Source organism: Eretmochelys imbricata, chromosome 23, assembly GCF_965152235.1.
Source record: "Eretmochelys imbricata isolate rEreImb1 chromosome 23, rEreImb1.hap1, whole genome shotgun sequence".
Classification (NCBI taxonomy): domain Eukaryota; kingdom Metazoa; phylum Chordata; order Testudines; family Cheloniidae; genus Eretmochelys; species Eretmochelys imbricata.
The window spans coordinates 17025267-17042711 of record NC_135594.1 but is presented as its reverse complement, the minus strand read 5'-3'; the positions used below and the strand labels follow the sequence as shown (position 1 = coordinate 17042711).

Sequence of the window (17445 nt, the reverse complement as noted above, 5' to 3'; positions counted from 1 at the left end):
CGGCCCCCAGCGAGCCCGCCCCCAAGATGGCGGCGCCCAGTGGGAGGAGTCCGTACGGCGCGCCCCGCCCCCGGCCGAGCCGGGCAGGAGGAAGGAAGAGCGGCTCCCCTCACACAGCAGGCGCAAGATGGCGGCTCCCAGGGCGGCGTGAAGGCGCCTGGCGTCCAGGAGCCGCTTCCCGCCCCCGTCCGGTGCCGTACAGCGGGGCTGGGGCTGGGCGCCGCCGCGGGGCCGGGGGCCGGGAGGGGTCAGAGCGGGCGGCGCGCGCGGGGCTGGGGCCGGCCGGGGGGAGGCGGCGGCTCCTTCTCCGCGGCCGCCATTTTCCCCCGGCAGCACAAGATGGCGGCTCCCAGGGCCGGGCGCTGAGCCGGGAGGGGGGAGGGGCGGCAAGTGGCCCGGCCCGGGGGGGGGGGGAGAGGGGAGCGGGGGGGGAGGGGCGGCAAGTGCCCCGGCCCGGGGGGGAGGGGCGGCAAGTGCCCCGGTCCGGGGGGGGAGGGGGAGGGGCGGCAAGTGCCCCGGCCCGGCAGGGGGAGGGGGAGGGGAGGGGCGGCAAGTGCCCCGGCCCGGCAGGGGGCGGGCGCCGTGTCCCTGCCCCGGAGGCTGAGCGCCCCGTTCCCCCCGGGGGCGCGGGAGGCAAGAGGCCCCCCCGCCCCCCCTGACGCCCCCGCCCCCCCCGCAGGAGAGCGAGCGGGGCCATGGCGGCGGCCCCCGGCGGCCCCGCGCTGCTGCAGCCGCGCTGGAAGCGGGTCGTGGGCTGGTCGGGCCCCGTGCCCCGGCCCCGCCACGGCCACCGCGCCGTGGCCATCAAGGAGCTGATCGTCGTCTTCGGGGGCGGCAACGAGGGGATCGTCGACGAGCTGCACGTCTACAACACAGGTGGGGGCCGCGGCCCGAGCGCCCCCCCCGCCGGCAGCCCCCCCCACGCTTGGCGGCAAAACCCTCCTCCGCCCAATTCAACTTTCAAATACTGCCGCGGTGGCTGCTTTAACCCTGGCCTGCCCGGGGGGAGGGGAGCGGGTTCTGGGCGGGGGGGGAGCCTGCCCGGGGGGGGGGGGAGAGGTTCTGGGCGGGGGGGGGAGCCTGCCCGTGGGGGGGGAGAGGGTTCTGGGCGGGGGGGAGCCTGCCCGTGGGGGGGGGGAGCGGGTTCTGGGCGGGGGGGGAGCCTGCCCGGGGGGGAGGGGAGCGGGTTCTGGGCGGGGGGGGAGCCTGCCCGGGGGGGAGGGGAGTGGGTTCTGGGCGGGGGGGGAGCCTGCCCGGGGGGGAGGGGAGCGGGTTCTGGGCGGGGGGGGGAGCTGCCGGGGGGGGAGGGGAGCGGGTTCTGGGCGGGGGGGGGAGCCTGCCGGGGGGGGGGAGAGGGTTCTGGGCGGGGGGGGGAGCCTGCCCGTGGGGGGGGGAGAGGGTTCTGGGCGGGGGGGAGCCTGCCCGTGGGGGGGGGGGGGAGCGGGTTCTGGGCGGGGGGGGAGCCTGCCCGGGGGGGAGGGGAGCGGGTTCTGGGCGGGGGGGGGAGCCTGCCGGGGGGGGGGAGAGGGTTCTGGGCGGGGGGGGAGCCTGCCCGTGGGGGGGGGAGAGGGTTCTGGGCGGGGGGGGGGAGCCTGCCCGTGGGGGGGGGGGAGCGGGTTCTGGGCGGGGGGGGAGCCTGCCCGGGGGGGAGGGAGCGGGTTCTGGGCGGGGGGGGGGAGCCTGCCCGTGGGGGGGGAAGGGGAGTGGGTTTCTGGGCGGGGGGGAGCCTGCCCGGGGGGGGGGGGGAGTGGGTTCTGGGTGCGGGGGGAGCCTGCCCGTGCGGGGGGAGGAGGCGCTGCGGGGTGCCTGCCCGCGGGTGGGGGGACACTGGGAGACAGTGAGGAAAATGCCATCCTTGTACCAGCCACAGGCACCGTGTGCTCCTGGGGTCTGGGATTGTGGCAAGCCTAGGGTGTTCTGGGGGGGGGGTGCTGGGTTGGAGGGGGAGACGCAGGGCTCTGCCGTCCGTCTGTCCGTCCATCCATCCCCCCGCATATTTGGCAAGGGGCTTTCCCAGTGGGGTGCCAGCCCTCCCCGCACCAACTCTTCTTTGTGCTCTTCTTCTTTGAGAGAACCCAGGAGTCCGGGCTCCCTTCCCCCCCACCCCCCACTGTCCCACTCTTAGGGGGTTGTCTCTAGAGTCTAGTTCAGGAAGCCGCTTGCCAGGTGGCTCCTTTTCCCACAGCCCAGGTGCAGGGGAAGCAGAGGGTGGTGGGTAGGCTGTGGGGGGCAGGACTACTGAGTTCTGTTGGGAGGGAAGTGGAGTCTGATGGTTAGAGCTGCAGGGCTGGGAGCCAGGACTCCTGGGTTCTCTGCTGCAGGCTCTCTGTGTGACCATGGCTAAGTCCCTTCCCTGCTCCCTGCCTCAGTTTCCTGTCTGGGATCGAGGGGCGACAATGACCAATTTGGGCTCTCGGGGCAGGGGCTGCAGTGGCCAGTGCGACCCGGACGCCTGGTTTGACCCACCCTACTCAGAGCTCTGTGTCTCCCCCTCCCCCCGAGCTCTGCATGTCCCCCATTCCCGAATGCCTGGGTTCGACCCCCGCTGCTCGGAGTTCTGCATCCCCCCAATCCCGGACGCCTGGGTTCAGGTGGTGGTATTTGTTCTGCTCCTTCTGGAGCTGCTGGCGGGGGTGGGGGAGAGGGGAACCCTGGCCGACAGGGGGCACGTGGTGCTCCCGCCGCCCCCCCACTCATACCCTACTTCCCCCCCAGCCACCAACCAGTGGTTCATCCCGGCCGTGCGGGGCGACATTCCCCCCCGGCTGCGCCGCCTACGGCTTTGTGTGCGACGGCACCCGGCTGCTGGTCTTCGGGGGCATGGTGGAGTACGGCAAGTACAGCAGCGACCTCTACGAGCTGCAGGTAGGCCCGGGGCTGGGAGCCCGGACTCCTGGGTTCTCTCCCCGCTCTGGGAGGGGAGGGGTGTCGGGTGGGTCAGAGCAGGGCGGGGCAAGGAGCCCGGACTCCTGGGTTCTCTCCCCGCTCTGGGAGGGGAGGGGTGTCGGGTGGGTCAGAGCAGGGACGGGGAACGGAGCCCGGACTCCTGGGTTCTCTCCCCAGCTCTGGGAGGGCTGTGGGGTCAGGGTGGGATGTGCAGGAGCAGGGAGGAGTGGGGTTCTGAGCAGAGCCCCCCCAGACCTTGCTTCCATGTCCGGGCTGGACTGATGGAGAAGAGGGCTGCGTTGCAATGGCACACACCCACCCACCCCTGTTGCTGGGACCCCCCACTTGCAGGCCAGCCGCTGGGAGTGGAAGAGACTCAAGGCCAAGACCCCCAAGAATGGGCCGCCCCCCTGCCCCCGCCTGGGCCACAGCTTCTCACTCGTGGGCAACAAGTGCTACCTGTTTGGGGGGCTGGCAAACGACAGCGAGGACCCCAAGAACAACATTCCCAGGTGAGTGCCAGGATGCCTGGGTTCTCTCCCGGCTCCGGGGTGGGGAAGGAGGATCGCCAGGATGCCTGGGTTCTTTCCCGGCTCTGAGGGGGGAAGGGTTTGCCAGGATGTCTGGGTTCTCTTCTGGCTGGGGGGGAAAGGAGGGTTTGCCAGGACGCCTGGGTTCTCTCCCAGCTCGGGTTAGGCCAGGGAGGTGTCTGGTGGGTTAGAGTGCCCTCTCCAGCCAGGACGCCTGGGTTCTGTGCTTGGCTGTGGGGAGAAGCTGCCCTCTAGTTGTGAGATCTGGCAGTGCAGGTCACGGCTCTGTCCCGGACCCTGTGACGAGCCTGCCCCCCCCGCAGGTACCTGAATGACCTGTACATCCTGGAGCTGCGCCCCGGCTCCGGCGTGGTGGCCTGGGACATCCCCATCACGTATGGGGTTCTGCCCCCGCCCCGCGAGTCCCACACCGCCGTGGTGTACACCGAGAGGGACAATAAGAAATCCAAGCTCGTCATCTACGGGGGCATGAGCGGCTGCCGCCTCGGCGACCTCTGGACGCTGGACATCGGTACGGCTGGCAGGATGCCTGGGTTCTCTCCCGGGAGCGGGAGGGTGTACGGGGCTGGGCCGGGAATCAGGACACCGGGGTTCTCTCTGGACTCAGGGAGGGATGCGGGGGGGCCGTTGGGTCCTCTCCTGGCTCCGTGGACGGGGGGGGTTGGAGGCCGGAGGGGAGGGGGGCGCAGGCCAGGTCTCAGGGTGTCTGTTCTCGTCCCCACAGAGACGCTGACGTGGAACAAGCCCAGTCTGAGCGGCGTGGCGCCCCTCCCCCGCAGCCTGCACTCCGCCACCACCATTGGCAACAAGTAAGCCCCCCCACCCCCTGAGCCCCTGCCCCCCATGGCGCAGCTCTGACCCCCTCCTCCCCCCAGGATGTACGTCTTCGGGGGCTGGGTGCCCCTCGTCATGGACGACGTCAAAGTGGCCACGCACGAGAAGGAGTGGAAGTGCACCAACACGCTGGCCTGCCTCAACCTGGGTAAGGGCCCCCTCCCGACTCCCCCTCCCCCACACACTGGCCTGCCTCAACCTGGGTAAGGGCCCCCCCCCCGGCTCCCCCTCCCCCACACGCTGGCCTGCCTCAACCTGGGTAAGGGGCCCCCCCCCGGCTCCCCCTCCCCCACACGCTGGCCTGCCTCAACCTGGGTAAGGGCCCCCCCCCCGGCTCCCCCTCCCCCACACGCTGGCCTGCCTCAACCTGGGTAAGGGCCCCCCCCCGGCTCCCCCTCCCCCACACGCTGGCCTGCCTCAACCTGCCTCACCCCTGCTGGAGCCAGACCCCCTGGGCCCCAGGGTGAGCTGCCCCCCTCCCCACAGACTCCATGGCCTGGGAGCCGATCCTCATGGACACGCTGGAGGACAACATCCCGCGGGCCCGGGCGGGGCACTGCGCTGTGTCCATCAACACCCGCCTCTACATCTGGAGCGGGCGCGACGGCTACCGCAAGGCCTGGAATAACCAGGTCTGCTGCAAGGACCTGTGGTACCTGGAGACAGGTGAGTGCCGGGCCGTGGGTGGGATTCCCGGGGGCAGGGAGTCAGTTTGCAGTGCAGGGAGCTGAGAGTTGCTGAGCAGGATCCCTGGGCTGGGGTGGGGGCTGGGCATGGGGGGCCGGGGGGGCTGCAGCGTGGGCGGGTTCTGATGCGCCGGGCAGGCTCCGGATGCTACTACTCCCCATGTTCAGCAGACGGGGGCTCCTTCGGCTGCCGGGGGGGCTCCCCCTTGGCCCATGGAGGCTGCGGGTGGGTCTGGTCGCCCCAGCCCCACGGAGCTATGAGAACTGGAAAAGGGGCATGCAGGCAGCAGTGACGGGGCTCGTCCACATGGCCAGCCCTGCGCGATGTCACCCGGGGGGAGAGCCCCCTCCGTGGGCGTGGGAGCCCCTGGCCCAAGATGTGGGGCAGTATGGGCGGGAGAAGCTGCTTATGTACTTGGGGGGGAGGGGGGCCACTTGGTGCGGGGTGGTGAGCACCCAATGGGAGGGTGCCAGCTGGGGGATGCCTGGCTGGGGGGTCCGGCTGGGTGGGGGCTCCAGGGCTGCCCGCGCCTGACCCCCATCTCCGCCCCCAGAGAAACCCCCGGCACCCTCGCGGGTGCAGCTGGTGCGGGCCAACACCAACTCGCTGGAGGTGAGCTGGGGCTCGGTGCCCACAGCTGACACCTACCTGCTGCAGCTGCAGAAGTACGACATCCCGGCGGCCGCCTCGCCTGCCCCTGCCCCGGTGCCCTCCGTGCCCGCCAACCCACCCAAGAGCCCCGCCCCAGCCGCCGCCGCGCCCACGCCGCCCGCCAGCCAGCCCCTGGCCCAGATGGGCATCACCCTGCTGCCCCAGGCCGCCGCCCCCACGCCCACCACCACCATCCAGCTGCTTCCCTCTGTGCCTGGCACGCCCCTGCCCGTGGCCAGCCCCGCACGCACACAGGGTGAGTGGGGCCGGGCCTCAGACTCCCATGGGGGTTTGTGGGAGGGTGGCTCAGACTCCCATGGGGGAGGGGCAGGGGTCCAGACTTCCAGGGGCCTGGACTCCCACTGGGGGCGGGGGCAGGGTCCCAGAGTCCCATTGGGGTGGGTGGCAGGGGTCCAGACTTCCAGGGGCCTGGACTCCCACTGGGGGCGGGGGCAGGGTCCCAGAGTCCCATTGGGGTGGGTGGCAGGGGCCCGTTGTGGGGCCGGGGTTTCCCTCCCCATCTCACATTGCCCTTGCCCTGGCAGGTGTCCCGGCCGTGCTGAAGGTGACAGGCCCCCAGGCGCCCCCGGGGCCCCCCCTGGTGACGGTGCGCTCGGCCGGCCAGGCGGGCAAGGCCCCGGTGACGGTGACCTCGCTGCCGGCTGGCGTGCGCATGGTGGTGCCCACGCAGAGCGCCCAGGGCACGGTAAGTACCCTCTGCCGGGGAGGAGCCCAGTCCCACCCGTGGGGCGCCCCTGACCACTTCCCTCTGCCCTCAGGTGATCGGCAGCAGCCCCCAGATGAGCGGAACGCCACACAGAAGATCCCTCCCTCCTCCGCGCCCACCGTGCTGAGCGTGCCAGCTGGTGCCACCATCGTCAAGACCGTGGCTGTCTCCCCGGGCACCGCCACGCTGCCCAGCACTGTCAAGGTGGCCTCCTCCCCCGTCATGGTAAGAGACGCCCGGCCACGCTACCCTGCCCTGGAGCTGGGGAGAGAACCCAGGCGTCCTGCTAAGGCTGCACATCTCCCCACACCAGGTGAGTAACCCGGCCACCCGAATGCTGAAGACAGCAGCCGCCCAGGTGGGCACCTCGGTATCGTCCACGACCAACGCGGCCACGCGGCCCATCATCACAGTGCACAAGTCGGGCACGGTCACCGTGGCACAGCAGGCCCAGGTCATGACCACCGTGGTGGGTGGCGTCACCAAGACCATCACCCTGGTGAAGAGCCCCATCTCCGTGCCGGGGGGCAGCGCACTGGTAAGTGCCGGGAGGGCAAGGCCCTGGCAGCCCCGCTGTGGCGTGAACCCAGGAGTCCTGGCTCCCAGGTCCGTCCCATCCCAGAGCTGGGGGTTATCCCATGATACCTGGCAGGCGCCAGGTCCACCAAGGGTGGTGGCACTGCTCATTCTCTCTCCTCTGGCAGATCTCTAACCTGGGCAAAGTGATGTCGGTCGTGCAGACCAAGCCAGTGCAGACCTCGGCCGTGACCGGCCAGGCCTCCAGCGGCCCCGTCACCCAGATCATCCAGGTGAGCACTTCCTCCGAGACGGGGAGGGGCAGCGCTGGGAACGGGACCCAGCCCGCTGCTCTGACCACGGGACCCCCGCTCCCCTCCCAGGGCCGGGGAGAGAACCCAGGCGTCCTGGCTCCCAGTCCCCCCTGCTCTGACCACGGGACCCCGCTCCCCTCCCAGGGCCGGGGAGAGAACCCAGGCGTCCTGGCTCCCAGTCCCCCCTGCTCTGACCACGGGACCCCGCTCCCCTCTCAGGGCCAGGGAGAGAACCCAGGAGTCCTGGTTCCCAGTCCCTTCCCCCCTTCTTAGTAGAATCCAGGAATCCTAAGTGCTCTGCTCTCTGCGAGTGCCAAGCTGCATTAACCCTTTCTTGCCTGCCCTGTGCTCCACCAGACCAAGGGCCCCCTGCCGGCAGGCACCATCCTGAAGCTGGTGACATCAGCGGACGGGAAGCCCACCACCATCATCACCACCACGCAGGCGGGCGGCGCCGGCCCCAAGCCCACCATCTTGGGCATCAGCAGCGTCTCGCCCAGCACAACCAAGCCGGGCACCACCACCATCATCAAAACCATCCCCATGTCGGCCATCATCACCCAGTCTGGGGCCACGGGTAATGCCCACCCGCGGGGGGGGACGGGCTGGGGTTGGGTGCGTGGGGGGGTTGAATTGGGAGGGGCAAAGGGCTGTCAGGGGTGGCGGGGAATGACCCAGAGACATCCCAGGCTGGCTGCTCTTGGGGACGGGGTGGTATTTAGGCTGGGGGGCAGTGAAGGCGTGGGGGGACCTTACTGGGGAGCGGGGCAGGGGCTGGGGAGGCTCCGTGGCCATGGGGCTGTCCCAGAGCTCTGCACTGACACCCCCCCACCCCGGGGCTCCTCACAGGTGTGACCAGCAGCCCTGGGATCAAGTCCCCCATCACCATCATCACCACCAAGGTCATGACCTCAGGCACGGGCGCCCCCGCCAAGATCATCACAGCGGTGCCCAAGCTGGGCACGGCCCACGGGCAGCAGGGCGTCACGCAGGTGAGCGGGGGGTTTGGGGGCGCAGGGACGGCCAGGGGGCCGGGCACCGCCCCAGCCTCACCACCTCTCTTCTCCCCTCCCGGCAGGTGGTCCTGAAGGGTGCTCCAGGCCAGCCCGGCACCATCCTGCGCACCGTGCCCATGGGCGGCGTGCGGCTGGTCACGCCCGTCACCGTCTCCGCTGTCAAGCCCACTGTCACCACGCTGGTGGTGAAAGGAACAACGGGTAAGGGGCCGGGCGGGGGGCTGCGGGTGGGGCCGGGCTGCAGAGCTGGCTCGGGGCACTGACCGGCTCTCCCTCCCTTCAGGTGTCACCACCTTGGGCACCGTGACGGGCACCGTCTCCACCAGCCTGGCTGGTGCAGGGGGCCACAGCACCAACGCCTCGCTGGCCACTCCCATCACCACGCTGGGAACCATCGCCACCCTGTCCAGCCAGGTGATCAACCCAGCCGCCATCACCGTCTCCGCCGCGCAGACCACCATGACGGCCGCCAGTGGGCTGGGCACGCCCACCATCACCATGCAGGTAGGGCCTGCGCCGGACCAGGGGGGCAGTAGGGTGCGGGGGGAGCCGAGCACAGGGTGGCAGTGGGGCGCTTGGGGGGGTGCTGAGCACAGTGGCAGTAGGGTCTAGGGAAGGGGGGCGCTGGGGGGGTGCCGAGCACAGGGGGGCAGGGGGGTCCGGGGGAGGGGGGGTGCCGAGCACAGTGGGGTCCGGGGGAGGGGGGTGCAGCGGGGTTGCCGAGCACAGTGGGGTGCGGGGAGGGGGGTGCCGAGCACAGGGGGGCAGTGGGGTGCGGGGAGGGGGGGTGCCGAGCACAGGGGGGCAGTGGGACGCGGCGTCTGTGGGGCACAGCCCCAGCCCCTCACCCAGCCCGTCTCGCGGCCCCCAGCCCGTCTCGCAGCCCACGCAGGTGACGCTGATCACGACGCCCAGCGGGGTGGATGCCCAGCCGGTGCACGACCTGCCAGTCTCCATCCTGGCCTCGCCCACCACGGAGCAGCCCACAGCCACGGTGACCATCGCCGATGTGGGGCAGGGCGACCCGCAGCCTGGCACCGTCACCCTGGTGTGCTCCAACCCGCCCTGCGAGACCCACGAGACCGGCACCACCAACACTGCCACAGCCACCGTCGTGGCCAACGTGGGCGGCCTAACCCAGCCCGTGCACTTCGTGTGCGAGGGCCAGGAGGCCGGGCAGCCCAATGGTGGGTTAGTGCGCGTCTGCTCCAACCCCCCGTGCGAGACGCACGAGACGGGCACCACCAACACGGCCACCACGGCCACGTCCAGCCTGGGCGCCGGGCGAGCGTGCAGCAACCCCCCGTGCGAGACGCACGAGACGGGCACCACCAACACGGCCACCACGGCCACGTCCAGCCTGGGCGCCGGGCGAGCGTGCAGCAACCCCCCGTGCGAGACGCACGAGACGGGCACCACCAACACGGCCACCACGGCCACGTCCAGCCTGGGCGCCGGGCGAGCGTGCAGCAACCCCCCGTGCGAGACGCACGAGACGGGCACCACCAACACGGCCACCACGGCCCGGTCGCTCATGGGGCGGGAGCAGCCGGATGGCGGCCTGGTAGCCCCACCCAACCCGCCGTGCCAAACGCAGCACACCAGTGCCACTGGCACCACAATGTCGGCCAAAGCTGGCGTGCCTACAGAGCAGCCGTGCAGTGCCAGAATGGCAAATCCCCCCCCGGCGGTGCCTGGCACCAACGCACAATCCCCGGCGCCGGCTGGCCGGCCCTGTGAGGCTCACCAGACCCACACCACCAACACCGCCACCACAGCCCGGTCGCTCATGGGCCGGGGCCAGCCGGACGGTGGGCCGGGGCCAGCCAAGAGCCCCCCGTGCCAAACCCAACAGACTTGTGCCACTCACACAACAATGTCGGCCAAAGCAGACGTGCCCACGGAACAGCCGTGCGGCGTGAGGATGGTTGCGCCGGACGTGGAGGCTGGGCAGCGATCACACGTCAATGACCCCTGTGAGACGGGCACCACCACCACGGCCACGTCAAGCGTGGGCACCCGGCAAGTGTGCACCAACCCCCCGTGCGAGACGCATGAGAGCGGCACCACCACAACGGCCACAGCCAGCGTGGGCGCTGGGCGAGTGTGCACCAACCCCCCGTGCGAGACGCACGAGACGGGCACCACCAACACGGCCACATCCACCATGGGCGCTGGGCGAGTGTGCACCAACCCCCCGTGCGAGACGCATGAGACGGGCACCACCAACACGGCCACCACGGCCACATGCACCATGGGGCACTGGGCGAGTGTGCACCAACCCCCCGTGCGAGACACACGAGACAGGCACCACCAACACGGCCACATCCACCATGGGCGCTGGGCGAGTGTGCACCAACCCCCCGTGCGAGACGCACGAGACGGGCACCACCAACACGGCCACATCCACCATGGGCGCTGGGCGAGTGTGCACCAACCCCCCGTGCGAGACGCACAAGACGGGCACCACCAACACGGCCACCACGGCCACATGCACCATGGGCACTGGGCGAGTGTGCACCAACCCCCCGTGCGAGACACACGAGACAGGCACCACCAACACGGCCACATCCACCATGGGCGCTGGGCGAGTGTGCACCAACCCCCCGTGCGAGACGCACGAGACGGGCACCACCAACACGGCCACCACGGCCACATGCACCATGGGCGCTGGGCGAGTGTGCGCCAACCCCCCCGTGCGAGACGCACGAGACGGGCACCACCAACACAGCCGCCACGGCCACTGTGGGGGCTGGGCGAGTGTGCACCAACCCCCCGTGCGAGACGCATGAGACGGGCACCACCAACACGGCCACCACGGCCACATGCACCATGGGCGCTGGGCGAGTGTGCGCCAACCCCCCGTGCGAGACGCACGAGACAGGCACCACCAACACGGCCACATCCACCATGGGCGCTGGGCGAGTGTGCACCAACCCCCCGTGCGAGACGCACGAGACGGGCACCACCAACACGGCCACCACGGCCACATGCACCATGGGCGCTGGGCGAGTGTGCACCAACCCCCCGTGCGAGACGCACGAGACGGGCACCACCAACACAGCCGCCACGGCCACTGTGGGGGCTGGGCGAGTGTGCACCAACCCCCCGTGCGAGACGCACGAGACGGGCACCACCAACACGGCCACCACGGCCACATGTAACGTGGGGACGGGCCAGGCTGAGGGGGCCCAGCACACCCCTGGCAGCGCGCCCTGCGAGACGCAGCAGACCACAGCCACCAGCACCACCATGGCAGCCAGCATGGGGGGAGCTGGCACCGAGCCCCCCTCCTCTGCCCCCCAGGAGCCGGGGGGAGCAGGGCCCAGCCAGCCCCAGTTGCTTCCCACAAACCCGGTCCCACGCGTCTGCTCCAACCCCCCCTGCGAGACACACGAGACGGGCACAACCCACACGGCCACCACTGTGACCTCCAGCATGGGCGCCAACCACGGTGAGCACGAGGGGTGGGACCTGGCGGCTTGGGGGGCAGGGCGTGGGGCCTGTCTCCTGTAGGGGCTCTGACTGATCCCACCCCAAGGGTGGGATCAGGGACTGGGGCATGGGGCCTGTCCCTGCTAGGGGTCACTGGCTCTTATCCAGCCCCATGGATGGGAATGGGGCAGGGGGGCTGTCCCCGCTGGGGGTCAGTGGCTCTGATCAGGGCTGGGAATGGGGCAGGGAGCCTGTCCCTGCAGAAGGGGGGCACTGGCTGGCTCTGGGACAGGGGGCTGGGATGGGGGGAGCGTGGGGCTCCTGGGCTCTGATCTCTGCCCCCTTTCAGACCAGCCGCCGGGCGCCAACGGGCAGGGGCAGCCCGAGGGGGCGCAAGGCGAGGCCCCCGCCAGCCCCAGCAGCGTCTCCGCCGCGCAGACCCGCGCCGTGACCACCGTGACGCAGTCCACGCCCGCGCCGGGCCCCGCCGTGCCGGTGAGAGCCAGGAGCCCCGGGCAGCTGCGGGGGGCTGGGAGCCAGGGCGCCCGGGTTCTCTCCTCAGCTCTGGGGGGGTGTTTGGTCTGGTGGGTAGAGTTGGGGGGCTCTGGGAGCCGGCACTCAGAAGTGTGCGGGTGGGGTGGGGCGGGGCAGGTGGCTCGGGGCCCACGCTGGGACCCCCAAGTGCTGCATTAACCCCTCCCCCCTTTGCAGAGCATCTCGTCACTGGCAGAGACCCCCGCGGAGGAGCCGGCGCCGCCCCCCCCAGCAGAGCCGCCGGCGCCCCCCTGTCCGGAGCCAGCGCAGCCCCAGCTCCCCGAGCCGCCAGAGCCGCCAGCCGAGCCCCCGGCCCCGCCGCAGCCCCCCGCTCAGGGCCCCCCGGAGCCTCCCACGGCCCCCCCGGCGCCCCCTGCCGGCCCCCCGGCGCCCGCCCCTGACGGGGAGCCGCTGGCCCTGCCCCAGGAGCTGCTGGCCGAGGGTCAGGCGGGCGCCACCCTGCTGGTGACGGGGCTGACGCCCGAGGAGCTGGCGGTGACGGCTGCTGCCGAGGCCGCGGCCCAGGCCGCAGCCACCGAGGAGGCCCAGGCCCTGGCCATCCAGGCCGTGCTGCAGGCGGCCCAACAAGCCGTGCTGGGTGAGTGCCCCCCGGGGCCCCCGCCGGGACCCCCACCCCCTCACCAGCCCCGCAGGCCCCGGCCACCCCGGGACCCCCGCGCTGGCGCGCTGGCCCCCTGCCCCCTGCGTGAGTGTCCCTGCAGCCCCCGCTGGCTCCTCCTTATCCCCCTCCCCTGCTGGACCCCGCCCCCGCTGCCCCTCCCCGGGCTGCCCACGGGGGCCCCCCGACCCTCCAGCTGAGCTGTGTGCCTTGCAGGTGCGGGGGAGCCCATGGAGACGGGCGAGGCGGGCACGGGGCCGGCGGAGCTGGGGGCGCTGGGGGGCGAGGGCCCCGAGGGGCAGCCCACGGCCATCCCCATCGTGCTGACACCGCAGGAGTTGGCCGCCCTGGTGCAGCAGCAGCAGCAGCTGCAGGAGGCCCAGGCGGTGGCTGCGGCTCAGCAGCCCCACGGCGCCCCCCTGCCCACCGAGGCCCTGGCGCCCGCCGACAGCCTCAACGACCCGGCCGCCGAGAGCAACGGGCTGAGCGAGCTGGCCAGCGCTGTCAGCAGCACCGTCGCCCTCCTGCCCGCCGCGCCCAGCGAGGGTGAGTGCGCCGGGGGGCCCGGGATCCCTCCCGGCCGGGGGGGCGTGCAGAGGGGCTGGATGCTGGGGAGGGGGTGCAGGACACCTGGGATGTCTCCTGAGGGTGCAGGGGGGCTGGGCGCAGGACGCTGGGGGCGGCTGGATGCTGGGGGGTGGGCGTAGGGCGCCTGGGATGTCTCCTGGGGGTGCGGGGGGGCTGGGCGCAGGACGCTGGGGGTGGCTGGATGCTGGGGGGTGGGCGTAGGGCGCCTGGGATGTCTCCCGGGGGGGCTGGGCGCAGGACGCTGGGGGCCGCTGGGGGGTGGGCATAGGGCGCCTGGGATGTCTCCTGGGGGTGCAGGGGGGCTGGGCGCAGGACGCTGGGGGCGGCTGGATGCTGGGGGGTGGGCGTAGGGCGCCTGGGATGTCTCCTGGGGGTGCGGGGGGACTGGGCGCAGGATGCTGGGGGTGGCTGGGGGGTGAGCGTAGGGCACCTGGGATGTCTCCCAGACTGGGGGGCTGGGCGCAGGACACTGGGGGGGGCGTACGGAGGGGCTGGATGCTGCGGGGGGTGTAGGACACCTGGGTTCTCTCCCAGCAGGGGGGCTGGATGCACTCAGTGCCCCTCCTGCCGTTCCTCCAGGCCTGGCTCCGTCCAACACATTCGTGGCCCCACAGCCCGTGGTGGGGCCCAGCCCAGCCAAGCTGCAGGCGGCTGCCACCCTGGCCGAGGTGGCCAATGGCATTGAGCCTGCCCCCATGGTGAGTGCAGGGGCTGTGCCAAGGGGTGGGGACTGGGGGAGCTGGGAGGATGAGCATCTGGGGGGCTGAGCCATGGAGGGGGGAGCTGGGAGGATGAGCATCTGGGGGGCTGAGCCATGGAGGGGGGAGCTGGGAGGATGAGCACATGGTGGTCTGAGCCATGGGCAGGGAGCTGGGGGGCTGAGCTATGTGGGGGGAGCTGGGAGGATGAGCACATTAGGGGCTGCGCCATGGGGCAGGTAGCTGGGGGAGCTGCGAGGACGAGCACGTGGGGGTCTGAGCCCAGGGGCTGGGGCTGATCCCTCTCTCCGCCCAGAAGCCGGATCCCTCGGTGCAGCCCCAGAAGCTGTTGGTGAAGAAGGAAAACCAGTGGTTTGACGTGGGTGTCATCAAGGGCACCAACATGATGGTGACCCATTACTTCCTGCCCCTCAACGACGCGCCCCCTAGCGACGTGAGTGTCCCCCCCGCCTGCCCCCCAGTGACAGTGTCCCCTCCGCCTGCCTCCAGTGCCGTGAGTGTCCCCCTGTCAAAGTGTGGGGGAGTCAGGGCCCTGCACCCCCACCTCCTGCGGTCCCCCGGGACGCTCAGCCAGCCAGGAACACAGGCCACAACAGAGCTTGTGGGTCCAGGAAACAGGACCCCTCTTGGGGGTGGGCCTCCCCCCATCTCCCCAGCCAGCCCCAAACAGAGACTCCCCTCCCCCCCCCCCCCCCCCCCCGGCCCCTCTCTCCCGGGCCAGGAGGCCACCAGATCTCTTTGTTCTCCAGCCCGGGCCCAGGAGACGGGGTGTCGGCCATTCTCCGTGCAGACCCCATCACCCCGGCCCCCTAGAGCTCTGTGACCATCACCCCCCTGATCCCCCCACCTGGATCCTTAAGAAAGGCCTAGGGGAAACTGAGGCACCCACCCAGTATTCAGAGAAGACCTGAAGGCCATTCCCACTTCATCACACACCCCGGCCTGCCCCCCAGCCAGCAACGTGCCCCCCAGCAACGTGTCCCCTTGTCCACGGCCTGCCCCCCAGCGAGACACCTACCCACCCCCGGGAGTGTCCCTGTGCCCCACGGCCTGACCCGATGCCATCCCTGCCCCCTGCCACTCTGAGTGTCCGTGTGCCTCTGGCACCATCCCCCCCCCCCCCCCGCCATCACCTACACCCCAGCCCAGCTGCTCGCTGCTGTGACGTGTCTCCTGCTGCCACCACCATGGTAGCCACGGCCCCAGATGCCCCCCCCGGCCCCACTGACTCTGGGCTCGTCCCCCAGGACGACTCGGGCACCGTCCCCGACTACACGCAGCTGAAGAAGCAGGAGCTGCAGCCGGGCACGGCCTACAAGTTCCGGGTGGCCGGGCTGAATGCCTGTGGGCGCGGCCCCTTCTCCGACATCTCCGCCTTCAAGACCTGCCTGCCCGGCTTCCCGGGTGCGCCCTGCGCCATCAAGATCAGCAAGGTGGGTGCCCTACCCCCCTCGCCCCTGGCCATGCCCCCCGGGCCTGCCCCGGCCAGCCGGCCGCTGGCCTGCCCCCCTCGTCTGCCGGCCGGCCGCCCGCCTACTCCCTCACCCCGGGGTGCCCTCTCCCGCAGAGCCCTGACGGGGCCCACCTGACGTGGGAGCCACCCTCGGTGACCTCGGGGAAGATCGTGGAGTACTCGGTGTACCTGGCCATCCAGAGCGCCCAGGCGGGCGAGCCCAAGGGCACGGCACCAGCCCAACTGGCTTTCATGCGGGTCTACTGCGGGCCCAGTCCATCGTGCCTCGTGCAGTCGGGCAGCCTGGCCAACGCCCACATCGACTACACCACCAAGCCGGCCATCATCTTCCGTATCGCCGCCCGTAACGAGAAGGGCTACGGGCCCGCCACCCAGGTCCGGTGGCTGCAAGGTGAGCTGGGCCGGGGCCTGGGCCTCTGAGGGGGCAGAGCCAGGGCCGTGGGATGCCGGGGTTCCATTCTCAGCTGGCAGAGTGGGGAGGGGCTGAGAGCCAGGACACCTGGGTTCTCTCTCAGGGGAGTGGGGCTGGCGTTGCTCCCCGAGTCTCTAACCCCCTTCTCCGCTGCTGCAGAGTCCAGTAAGGACGGCTCCATGGCCAAACCGGCCAGCAAGCGGCCGCTCTCCTCTCCCGACATGTGAGTGCCAGGGTGGGGGCTGGCGGGGCAGGGGGTGAGAAAGTGGGTGGTGCTGGGTGGGGGGGCACTGGGGCCTGGGAACCTTCTGACTCTGGTGGGGCCCAGGGGCATGGGGGGGGTTCTCCACGGGGTGGCCGGGGACACACCGGGTGCTGTACTGGTCCCGGCGGGCGGGGGGCTTCTCCACGGGGTGGGCGGGGGGGGCACGGGGGGCTGTACTGGTCCTGGGGGGGTGGAGGGGCTAGTTCCCATGGCACCACGGTCAGCTCTCACCCCCCCCCATTCCCCCCCCCCAGGAAATCTGCTCCAAAGAAGCCGAAGGCCGACGGGCAGTGAAGGAGGCCCCCCGCCTCAGCACCGGCTCCCCACGCCCCCGCTCGCCAAGGAAAGCGCATTTCATTGGGGCTGGACTGTGGGGCCGGGGGTCACTGAACCGTGCTCCTCCCCCGGACCCTTGGCTGCAGGGGGGGCCGGGGTGCCCTGGACTCTGATTTGCCCCGGGGCGGGGGGGGCGGCATTGGGTTTTTTACATGTTGCAGTTGCTGGAATGAAGTTCTTTTGTCCTCCCCACTGTTGTGCGGGACGAGGGCTGCAGATTTGGGGGTGCTCCCCCCAGCTCTCACCTCTGTACAGACCCCCCCCAGTTCCCTTGTAGTGTCTGAGTTGTAGAGGAGAGGGGGGGCTGTAGCTGTTGTGAATAGCAGGGTCCCTCTACAGGTGTTTGAGGGGGGGCCCTAGCTTGACCCCCCCACCCCGAATCAGAGCCGCTGTCTCCTCCCCCGGGGCAGGGGGGCTCCTGCCTCCCCTTGGGAAACACTTTTTTTGTATAAACCATTTTTTTAGGAAAAAAAGAAAAACCGAAAAAAAACCCCACGGGGGGGAGGGGCTTGTGGCCCCCCAGAAGATAGGGTCCCCCACGGTGCGGGGGGGCCCGGTACAGGTTTAAATGCCCTCTGAGCAATTAGTCGGGTCATTTAGGGGGGAGCCCCTGCGTCTCCCCCTTGTGCCCTCCTGGTCGACATTCCATGGGGGCGCCCCCCAAGTTCGAGGGGCGGAGCCGGGGGGCTCCAGGCCCGGCCCCCGGGCTGAGGTGGGCGGGCAGCCCCCCTCGTTGTATGATAGTGTATTTCGCTGTGCCCCCCCGCCCCCGTGCTGTGTCTGTCGGGTTGTGCGATTTTCGACCATTAAAGACATTTTTGAAGTAAAGGGAAGCCTGGCGTGTTTCGTGGGGGGGCCCCGGCCGGATGGGGGGGGGGGAC

The 17445-nt window shown here is 71.1% G+C and overlaps 1 protein-coding gene across 1 annotated transcript; it reads left to right on the top strand.

Annotated features, from left to right (window-relative positions):
* The first annotated feature begins 57 nt into the window (after window positions 1–57).
* Window positions 58–17392, top strand: HCFC1 (host cell factor C1). The gene is given in 31 exon segments (XM_077840357.1): window positions 58–191; window positions 680–876; window positions 2716–2756; window positions 2758–2865; window positions 3238–3398; window positions 3740–3948; window positions 4162–4246; window positions 4313–4419; window positions 4758–4937; window positions 5512–5865; window positions 6155–6315; window positions 6389–6416; window positions 6419–6561; window positions 6650–6874; window positions 7041–7145; window positions 7524–7743; window positions 8016–8158; window positions 8245–8383; window positions 8466–8686; window positions 9054–10520; window positions 10522–10947; window positions 10949–11636; window positions 11967–12112; window positions 12329–12749; window positions 12987–13316; window positions 13938–14056; window positions 14373–14510; window positions 15325–15510; window positions 15645–15942; window positions 16123–16186; window positions 16483–17392. Coding segments are annotated over 30 exon segments (7134 nt in total). The 5' UTR covers window positions 58–191; window positions 680–695; the 3' UTR covers window positions 16523–17392.
* Window positions 17393–17445: the final 53 nt, after the last annotated feature.